Source organism: Heliangelus exortis, chromosome 5 (assembly GCF_036169615.1).
Source record: "Heliangelus exortis chromosome 5, bHelExo1.hap1, whole genome shotgun sequence".
NCBI lineage: Eukaryota > Metazoa > Chordata > Aves > Apodiformes > Trochilidae > Heliangelus > Heliangelus exortis.
The window spans coordinates 33,892,502-33,902,639 of record NC_092426.1 but is presented as its reverse complement, the minus strand read 5'-3'; the positions used below and the strand labels follow the sequence as shown (position 1 = coordinate 33,902,639).

The 10,138-nt window shown below is 40.2% G+C and overlaps 1 protein-coding gene across 1 annotated transcript; it reads left to right on the top strand.

Annotated features, from left to right (window-relative positions):
* The first annotated feature begins 14 nt into the window (after nt 1-14).
* ERH (ERH mRNA splicing and mitosis factor) lies at nt 15-7,893 on the top strand. The gene is made up of 4 exons (XM_071744479.1): nt 15-236; nt 3,573-3,660; nt 4,832-4,952; nt 7,401-7,893. Exons 1-4 carry the CDS (start codon nt 30-32, stop codon nt 7,501-7,503), a joined length of 519 nt encoding a protein of 172 aa, XP_071600580.1. The 5' UTR covers nt 15-29; the 3' UTR covers nt 7,504-7,893.
* Nucleotides 7,894-10,138: the final 2,245 nt, after the last annotated feature.

Sequence of the window (10,138 nt, the reverse complement as noted above, 5' to 3'; positions counted from 1 at the left end):
GGGGGGAAGGAGCGGCTCCCTCATCAAAGATGGCGCCCCCGCCCCGCCCCAGACTGGCGCTCTCTGCCCGCTCCCGGTACCCTCCGCGCCCAACGTGTGGCGCTCTGGCGCGGCCGGCTCTATGGCTCTATGGTCGGCCGTTGAGCTCGGCGGTTCCGGCGAGCGCGGGGGCTTGTGGGGAGGATCGTCGCGCGCCTCTTTTCCGTGGCGGTGCTGAGGGAGCGGGAGCCGGGATGGTGAGCGGGGCAGCGGGGCGGACCCTGAGCACCTCACCCCCGCTTAGGGTGGGCTCCTGCGGCCCAGGGGAGCGGGGAGGGCTGCTTCATCCCCGCCGTGGGGCAAAGGGCGGGCGGGAGGGGGGGCGCGGCGGGTGAGGCCGCGGCGGGCCCGAGCGGGAGGCCCCACGTGCAGGGGGGGCAGCGGCCTCACCAAGGGCCGCCCCGCCGCTCCCCGGCCCCCTGCCCGCCCTGCGGAAAGGCCTCGGTTCTCGCTGCGGGGGAAGGAAGAATGGAAGGAAGAAGAGAGGGAGAGGGGAGGCTTCCGGGCCCGGCGTGGAGCGGGTTTACCCGGGAGCTTCTGCTCCTTTCCGGGATCCTTCTGGCGAGCGCTGGTTTCGCGGAGCCGTCGAGCGTGCCTGCCTTTGGTAGCAGAATTGCGTTAATCGAGGCTGATTCTGCCCCTGCTGCTCCTCCCCAGCAGTCGGAGGAGGGAAGGGCGGTAGTCAGCACTGGTGGGCTGCTTGCATGGCAGGTTAAAGCACAAAGGCCCGCCAGTCACAACAGCTCGGTGGCGTTCATCTAATGCATCTGAATATGCCGAAACGAGTTGTTGCCCTGTGACGGAAGGAGAACTGCGTTTGGGATTGCAGGAAAGTTATACGTCTGTCTGGCACCAGCTCGGTGGCAGTTTGCTTCTGCTAGGATGAGCAGCTCTGTCCCTGTCGTTCAAAATGAAAGAAAATACTTGAACCCCTTTTCCTCCCTAGTATCTTTAACTGAAAGGATACCTGTATTTCCATTGCTGTGCACCTTACTCTTAAAAATTTAAAAACTAAGAAAAGTATTTTAACTGTTGAATAGACTACAATTTTTAGAAGCCTCTTTGGGCAAATGCTCCCCAGTCCTGCTGGTTTGTCTGTCAGCACTGCCTTAACCATTTTTGCAGGGATGTCAACAGTTGGAGTGCTTTTTTTAAGTGCTTTCTCTAAGTTCAGAATTGGTGTGCCTTGAACCACGAAGTCTCTCATTCAGTGTCCTGCTTAACAGTAGCCAGTGCAGTGGTGCTTTAAAAGAAAATTCAGGGAACCCAATGTATGCATCAAAATCTTAAGAGTCTACAGTGGGCTCTTCCAGATAACCTGGTCCTAAAGCATGAAGGTTTATGGATTTATAGATTTTCCTTTGTTTCATTTGTCTTTTTCCTAACAATAAGATCCATACTTACAGGAAAACAGTTACTGGACACACTGATTTTTCACTGTCACATAGGCATATATTCAGTAGGGCAGGTAATAGTTGAACAAAAATCCTCTCAGGCTTCTGAACTGGTCATTTTTGTGCACTTCTCTGTATGTTTTTTCCCCTTAAGGTAAAATAGTGGGAAGTTCCCAAGGAAATGTTTGAGATGTCATGCTCCAGAGCATGGGTCCCAATGGCATTAATTTTAATAAATTCCAGGCCAGTGTCTGATGTGGGCATTGTAAAGGCCCTCAAGTGATAAATGGTTTAAAGTCAGACACCCTAATAATTTCTGCTTTTGAATTCTAAAAGATCTGGTTTACTAGTCTATTTTACTAATATTTTTTTTCTATAATCTAGTTACTGGGATTATTTCAGAATATACATGATTTCCCAGCAAGATTTTGAGACCAAATACAGAATTCACTCCACTATGGTACAGTTCACCTGGTCAGTTCTGTTTTGTCAAAGAAACCCAACTGAGTTTATCTGAAAGAGATAAACATGTACAGAACCAGACACCATAAATGCAGTGCTGAGCACACTGACTGAAGTGGCTGATGCAGCTTGTTAATAAGGAAGCCTCTAGGCAAATGCAGCAAGGAAATCAGAGTTACAAGTCCTGGAACCAAGCCTTGTCATTAGTGGCTGACCAATAAAAATGACAGTGCTGCACAAAGTACTTTGTAATAAAGTTTGTCAGAATCATTTGGGCTCCTTGGCAGGACATGACTTGAAGTACAATGAATGCACTTAGGAACAGTCAGATACCAGCTCCCCTTGGGGAATTCATTTCACCTCTAGCATCCTCTGATGTACAGGAAAGTGGACTTTATAGGCCTGGAGTCCTTTGTAGCTCTGAATTCCCCTCTCTTTCCACTTCTGATTGGGAAAAGTCTTCTTTCTCTCCATGTAACTAATTCCTTGGCTTCTCTGTATCTCCTCATATCATGTTATTTGAGACAGAATTTAAGGAACTAAAAGCTACATTCTAGGCAGAAGAACACTACCAGTCATGGTGTAAAACTTGGTGTGATTTTTTTTTTGTACATCCTATTTGCCATTTTTCTTCTCTGTCACTGCATTTGAACACTGAACTGGCATCTTCACTGATGTCCAAAGTGTGGGTCAGGATTTCTTGATGAGCAGCCCAATAAGATGCCCAATAAGCCCAATAAGATGCATTGGTATTAATTTCCAGTGTGTCTTCCTCTGCAGTTGCCTCCATGAATATTACATGTTGTGTGCTCACCTCATATTTTAGCATGGAGAATTTTGGATCCCATTACCAGCACTGAAAATGGTGTTTTCTGTCATGCTTGCAAACTTCCTGTGCTGTGTAACCTGATAATTAGATCACAGACTGTGTACACTTCAAAAACCTTACTTGTTTGTTCAAATTACTTGTAGCCAAGTGAAAAATATTATAGCAACAATGCAAGCCACAGACTGCAATCATCAAAGCCTTTCCTGCAGAAGAACAAGCTTACAGACTTGACATTTGGAACAGTTCTGTGCCATAATTGCTGTTTCAGGAGACACTGAATGAAGAATGAAAAATCAGTACATCTGCTTTGAAGGAAATAATCTTGAATAAAAAGTGTGGATTTCTTGTATAATTTGTGTTTCTTTGAAGTTGAATGAGTAACTCAAAGTAACTACATTGTGTTAAACTCCTTTAAGGTGAGGCTGATGCTGACTCCTTGCTCTTTAATTGAAGTGTTTAAAGTCAGACTGACAGCTTGCATTTGGAATAAAAAAATAAGTAAATGTACTGATAGCATAGTTTTTATATGGTGACTTTATTGCTTTGCTTTTCTGTTTAAATAGAAACTACTATTTCAGTGGGATTTTTTTCAATGCAGTGGCTGCTGTACTCATTTTTAAGCTTAGGCAAGGATTGATAAGCCTTACTGTAAATAAAACTTCTTAATACAAATAACATCAGCAATAAGTACCACTTGTAAAATGTCTGTGTCCTTGATTGCTGGGTCAGTGCTTAGTATTATGCTTCTTTTCAATGCTTCATTCAGATAAAGTAATGCAAGCAAGAAATCATTACAATTTTGTGATAACCTCTTTTCTTGGTGGTTTTCTTTTGGTTTTTTTCTGCAGTCGCACACAATTCTACTCGTCCAGCCTACCAAGAGGCCAGAAGGCAGAACATATGCTGATTATGAGTCAGTGAATGAGTGCATGGAAGGTGGGTGCAGACATGATAGATAAAAACTGTTGTTAAAACCCCATTTTGTTATATTCCAGTTTTAACATATTCTCAGACTTTGTCCTTATGCAAATAAATTCTTCAAGATAATTCACAAAAAAACCCAAAAGTGTCTCATCCTTTTAGTTTACTGATGTTTTAGCAGATTAAAAATAGTTAATCTTTGTTTCTAAAACTTGTTTTTCATATTAAATGTCTCCTTTTGAATTAAGTAGATTGAACACATTCAACTCATTAAAGGAGGGAATGTTCCTGGTGGGGCCATGCAGCAGACCTGCCTGAATGCCTTTCATTGCAGGTTCAGAACCTAACTCACCAGGTTTTATGCTAGCCATGTAAAGCAAAGATTGCTACTAGAAATAATATATAAAAATAAAAGTTATTTATGCATTTAATCTGTAATTTGCAGCCTTATGGCAGATATGCAGCATTTTTTCTCTGGCACAACATGAAGAGACACAAACTGAGCTGGAAAGAAGACCAAAATACTGCAAGTGTATGATTTATATGTGGAACTTAACATTAAAAGTTCTGCTTTAAAGAAGTTTTGTGAGGCAAATGAAAGCAAAACGACCATGTAAAGCCTCTTCACTTTACTATTACATTCTTCTCAAATGTATATGAATAATTTATGAGCTAGCTAAAATAAAATCGATTAAAAATATATAATTGATTTAATGTAAAATTGTTTAAAAGTAATATAGAAGTGTCTCTCTTACTCAACAGACCTGTTTGAGGGCTTTCATCAAGAATGATCTCTCTTCTGAGTAGTTTTGACATTAGTTCTCCTCTTCCTCAGGTGCTTATGCAGTAGGGATGTAGTTGCAATTGCTGTCCTTAAGGTTATCTGAAGGAATTTCAGGTTTCTGTTGGAGCTTCCTGCATGGAAAGTTAGATATCTTTGAAAGAATTAAAACTTTTTTCTCTAGATGCCTCTGCTCAGGCATCTTACCTGATACTGTAGTATGAAGTTTCAATGCATATAGCTAGAAAAAAAGCATTTAAACTCTGCAAAATCTGTGTAAGGAGTTTATGTCTTTGTTTTCATGGTAGTCATCTCTAAACTTTTCTGATATCTGTGGTTCAATAACTGATGAAGTTTCAACAAAAGCAATTGTTTTTTTGTTTATCAATTTTTTTTTGTCTGTAGGAGTCTGTAAAATGTATGAAGAGCATCTGAAGAGAATGAATCCCAACAGCCCATCCATTACATATGATATCAGCCAGTTGTTTGACTTCATTGATGACTTGGCAGACCTCAGCTGTCTTGTGTGAGTTCAGCTGTACAAGTCCTTTACAGGGCCTTAGAGAAGTTGGAAGTCTTCCACATAAACTCTTACATGTTTTATGTAAAATCTCTTAAGATTCTGGTGGGAGTTTTTTACAGTAACAGTGGTAGCAAGGTAGCAATATTGCAGTCTGACAGCTTAATATAACCATGTATTTTATTAATTCTAGAATCTTCAAATTGGGGCTGTATCTACCCTTGTGCAGTTGGTCAAATTCTTAAGGAGGCAGAATGATTACAAAATTTTATTCAGCCAAGGGCTGGACTAGAGGTGCAATAGAAGTATCCAGAAGCACATTCCAGCTGATTGTTCATTTTGTTCAAGATATGGAAAGGTGGAAGCTTCTGCAAATCATAACAAAACAACTGAGGAACAGATCAGTTCTACAGAGAGCCCTAACTAATTGAGTTTTCTTGTGAACACATTATTTCCAGCTTTCATCTGTGCATCTGTTAGTTAAAGTTGTGGCAAAGCAAAGGGGGTCTTGTCTATTCCCAATTCTGATTGCACTGAGAAACCAAATGTGTTTTTTCATTAGCCTGAACACTGTAACTAAATCACTTAGTCCAGATCATGTGTTCTTTCTATACCATAAATTTCAAGGTAATGGTTTGATGTGACAGTAGCATCAACGTTGCAGAAATTCTGTAGGAATAAATATACAGATCTTATACCCAGATAACAAAGGACCCTGTATTTTGTCTCTCTAAGCTTAAAATTCCAGCAGCTTCTCAAACCATATCTGGTGTGGGCATTCCCACAGCTGTACTGCACTGTCTGAAATCTCTGTGGATGTACTTGTGAAGCTGCATGGCAAAAAGCCTTTACCACTTAATCCCACTTTAAAAAAAAAACCTACTTTAAAAAATTAGCATCAGATTGCTTTCCTTTGCATTCTGATGTACATACAGAATCAGTGTTACTGATAGTGACTTACTACAAATGCCATTTACCAAAGTTTTCAGCAGAATGAGTAAAACAAGATTACAGTTTCTGCATTTGCCTTCTTAGACATTGTGCCACCTTTGATCTGGAGGTGTCATAATGCTGGGCTGATGCAGATTGAAAGACTAACTTTGCTTTAGTTTATCTACCAGACTTGCTTTAGGAACTAGCAACTGATTTCTAGTACAGTCTTGTGCCTTTCTTAATAAGACTTGTAAACTCTGTGTCATGCCAAATTCTGCTCCAACTTACAGTTTTCCACCAGATGGCACATGTAGCACATAATGTTCCAGACATGCCTTGTGTTTATGGAGTTTCCTAAAGTACTTGCTATCTGGTCTTGCTGTGTAGAATAATGAATGGATTGGGGCAGGGCTACTGTTGGTAGTAGTACTACTACTACTGCTAACTACAGCTATACCTATAGATATTGAAACTTACCATGACCCTGAGCTAGTCATTCTGGGTTTCAAATAACAAGGCTTTCTTAGAGACAAAATGCTTAGGGTTTTTTTCCTTAGGTAAAAAACTGTAAATTATTCTGGATTGAGTTAACTCTGGATTTTAATTTCTTACCAGTGACCATCTTACTCTTCAGTAATTCTTGATGCATTCACTGAAACTACCATCTTCATTAGAAAAAAAAACCCCTACAAAACAAAAACAAAACCCACAAAAAAACCCCAAACAAACAAAAAACCAAAATAGAATCAGAGGGGAAGGAAGGCAAGAATCTGCACAGATAGCTTCATACAATTTGCTCTCATTTTTCAGTCTAATCCTGCTTCAGGTAAACACTGCCTTGAGTAACCAAGTTCTCTGACCTGGCAAGAAATATTCGTGGATTACTATCAACAATCCCTGATATCACTAAAGAAAATGAGGCTGTGGGTTCTCATTTTCAGTTTGCTTTTTGTGAAGTGTCCTTGTTTGTTAGGTGTAAGATTGCTGTCACTGCCCCCTGGCAAGAATCCTTTGTCATCTATCTACGGGTCTACTTTTGCTCCTGGAATATTGTGCTTTTATTCCTCTTCTGAAAACTCCAAACAGAAGTGGAACATTGGAAACCTCACATGAGCACTTGCTTGAAGTAGTGTTGAAGAAGTGTTTGGGTTATTGAGACAAATTAGATTGTCCAAGAAACATTCTGCTTCATTCCAACCTGCAGAATTTTGAGGTGCTGTGTTTTTTGTCATTTTACATTCAATAATTAAGATGTGTACACAGTGTCATCCAGTCATTCAGTAGTCTTTGGATCATCTAGTTTTACTTCAAGTTCTTACTCATCTGCTGGGTAACTGTTTTGTAGGGAAAAAGGATAAATCTCCCTAACTGGCAATCCCCATCTGCTTCTGATACTATTTGTGTTCTGTGCAAGACTTTCTGCCCCATATACTTGAGGACACTTAATAGTTTGTGTAGTTCTTCTGGTAGAGGTACTATAGGACAGACTGAGAATATTTTGTTTTTTTTTTTTCTTTCTAGTTACCGTGCTGATACTCAGACATACCAACCATACAATAAAGACTGGATAAAGGAGAAGATCTACGTCCTCCTCCGCAGGCAAGCCCAGCAAGCAAGCAAATAATGGGACAGCATCAGTACATGGGTCTGGGGGAGGGCTTGGACAACAGGTGTGTACAGAGTGTAGTAGTGAACGTTTTGTATTATAGTCATCCTGTTGCCATCTTGTTAAACTCTTTAGCCAGGACTGAAGGTATTGTTAGAGGTGCAAGGATTTTGTTGGATTTGACTTTTTTCAGTGTAAATGGAGAAGAAAGGGCAACAACTACAGCAGAATTTTAATTTGTTCTTTTTTCCTCTGGTCAGCTAGTGTCCTACCTTATTTGAACCCCTGGGGCTGTTCACATTATACTTCACCACATTTACTGTATGTACCCTTCTGTGGGGTTTCCAGCATTTAGTTATGTCCTTGAGGCAGTCTTAATGGGGAATAAAAAAATTACCTTTAGTTAAACTTGAGTGCTGAAGTTTGTGTTTTCTGCCAAACAACACATTCTGCCTTTCTTACCTGTTGCCAAAGAACAGGCATTGGAAGATTACGTGGGCTGCACTAACAGTTCTTTGCTGTTTAATTCAAACAAGAAGTTGTTTGCCTCAAATTCTGGTCTGCTGAGTTAATTTCTCTGGCCTAGTCTTGATTCCTGTCTCTCCTGGGGATCTTTGGGAAACACAGCAACCTTCTCACACCCTAAACTTGATCTCTCAACAGGGTGCTTATATTCAGGTGTCTCTGGGACAGGTGATGGGTAAGAGTAGGCTGACTGTATCACAAAGAAACCATGAATTGGTCTACTTCTAAACTTCCACTGAGAAAGCAACAGGCAAAGCAAATTGTTTTGATGGGAATCTGCCCCACACTGCATTTTCTCTTTACAAAGGATAAGGGCTTAACTACTTACATACACTGTAAAATTATATCTGTCCCCAGATACCCCTCTTGAACACTCATGTCTTTGTAATTTTGCTGTACTTAAAAAGCTTGGATTGGAGAACACATTAGACCAAAAAAATAAAGCAGGCAAAAAAGCAAGGCTGGCTTGGCACCTTGTGCCTTAGTCTACAGTTTCTCTACTATAGGTGCAGATTTGAGTCTTAACACTGTGCAGGTATGCTGACCCAGGAGCAGTTTTAGGATTAATAGATCAATGTAATTCTCCATTGCACTTCCTAATAACACACAGCCTTGGAATCAAATTACTGAAGAGACAGAAATTCTTTCAAAAGTATGAGGAGAGCGTGTTAAAAAAAATTTTCTCCAACAGGAGTACAAATTGGAGATTAGACCTACCAGCACTACACTTGTAGTGTCCAGAAATTGATACATCCTGCTAATGTAGAAATATGCTTCCTTTATAATAAGTAGTGATTTTTCAAAACTTAGTAGGACAGAAATACATTAATCCACTTGATGTTACTTAAATCTGTAAATACCTCTTAATGGAAGATGATATTCAAATGCATCTTGACATCATAACTAGCTATTGCACCACATAACAACATTGAGATTTATAATAATCAGTGTTACTTAACCAGCTTGTATAGCTTATCTTCCTGTGTAACAAATTTTATTTTACTACTTTCTTAACACATTTGGGTTTTACTTCTGGTAGATGATTTTTAAAAAAACATTTCCGGTGCTCTCATAGTGGATCATTCAAGGTTAGATGCAATTTTGCAGACTTTAATTGAACCCAAATATACATCCCTTCTCACTTCCTCTCACACTAACAATTGTGATTTAATATTTTCCTCATTCTGTGAGCTTGCTTTCAATTTAAGGAAAACCAGTAATGTGCAGTCCTTAGTGTGAAAAGTGGAGGGAGTATGGTGAGTCTATAGCAATCAGGAATTTCAAACATAACACAGCTCTTCCTCCAAAGATAACCTGAAGTTTTGGCTGATGTAAAAAAGCTCTTTGGCTCTAGTATAACAGTGCAAACTAAGACCAATAAACAAATACAAAACACTAATTTCTCTTGTTAGAGCAGAAAATGGAAAGCAGGTACTTCAAAGCAGGTAGTAATAAACATTTCTCCTTTATGAAAAGGATTTTGTGAAGGTATGATTTTTGGAAAGTAGAAGGTGAGCAAGCTTTAAACATTTAAAAAAAAAAAAAAATAACTGAATTAAACTGCTGTAGTCATCTCACTAACTGACATTTTCATGGAATTGGAAAATGCAAGCTAATGTTCCTTTTATACCTGGAACCAGGGGAAACACACAGTGTCCTAGTAGACCAGCACACTAGGAGTGTAGCCTGCTTTAGCAGAGTAGGTGAAAAATTACCCTCTACTTTTGCTTCTTGGCTCCTTTCCAGCAAAGGATGACAGCAACACGTTTAGAACTTTCTCTAGTTCCATTTATCCCTAGAGGCATAAGATGGTAATTCTACCAAGTACTAAGCTGTATCAACAACTTGCCTGAGTTCAGCTACTCGAAAAGTCAGGTTTGTCAGCAGCATTTTACACGTCAAGCCATAAACAAATCACATGATTATAGAAAGCATGTCAGAAAAGAATCTGTCATCCCACGTGTGCCTTTCCTGTGGCAGATTGCCTGGTGCTTCCTCCATAAAGGGCAGGTACTTGGAAGGTTATGTGGGCAGTGGCAGTGGTGGTTATAGCTGCTACAGCATGGGAGGAAATTGTAAAGTAACATATTTGTTGTTCCTCTGGAAGAACAGTACAGTATTGTAAAAC

Excerpts from the sequence above, each read along its gene's own strand:
- ERH (XM_071744479.1), top strand. The coding sequence starts at position 30 with ATGGCGCCCCCGCCCCGCCCCAGACTGGCGCTCTCTGCCCGCTCCCGG. Across the intron at positions 237-3,572 it reads AGGGAGCGGGAGCCGGGATG|TCGCACACAATTCTACTCGT; the intron begins GTGAGCGGGGCA and ends TTTTTTCTGCAG. Across the intron at positions 3,661-4,831 it reads AGTGAATGAGTGCATGGAAG|GAGTCTGTAAAATGTATGAA; the intron begins GTGGGTGCAGAC and ends TTTTGTCTGTAG.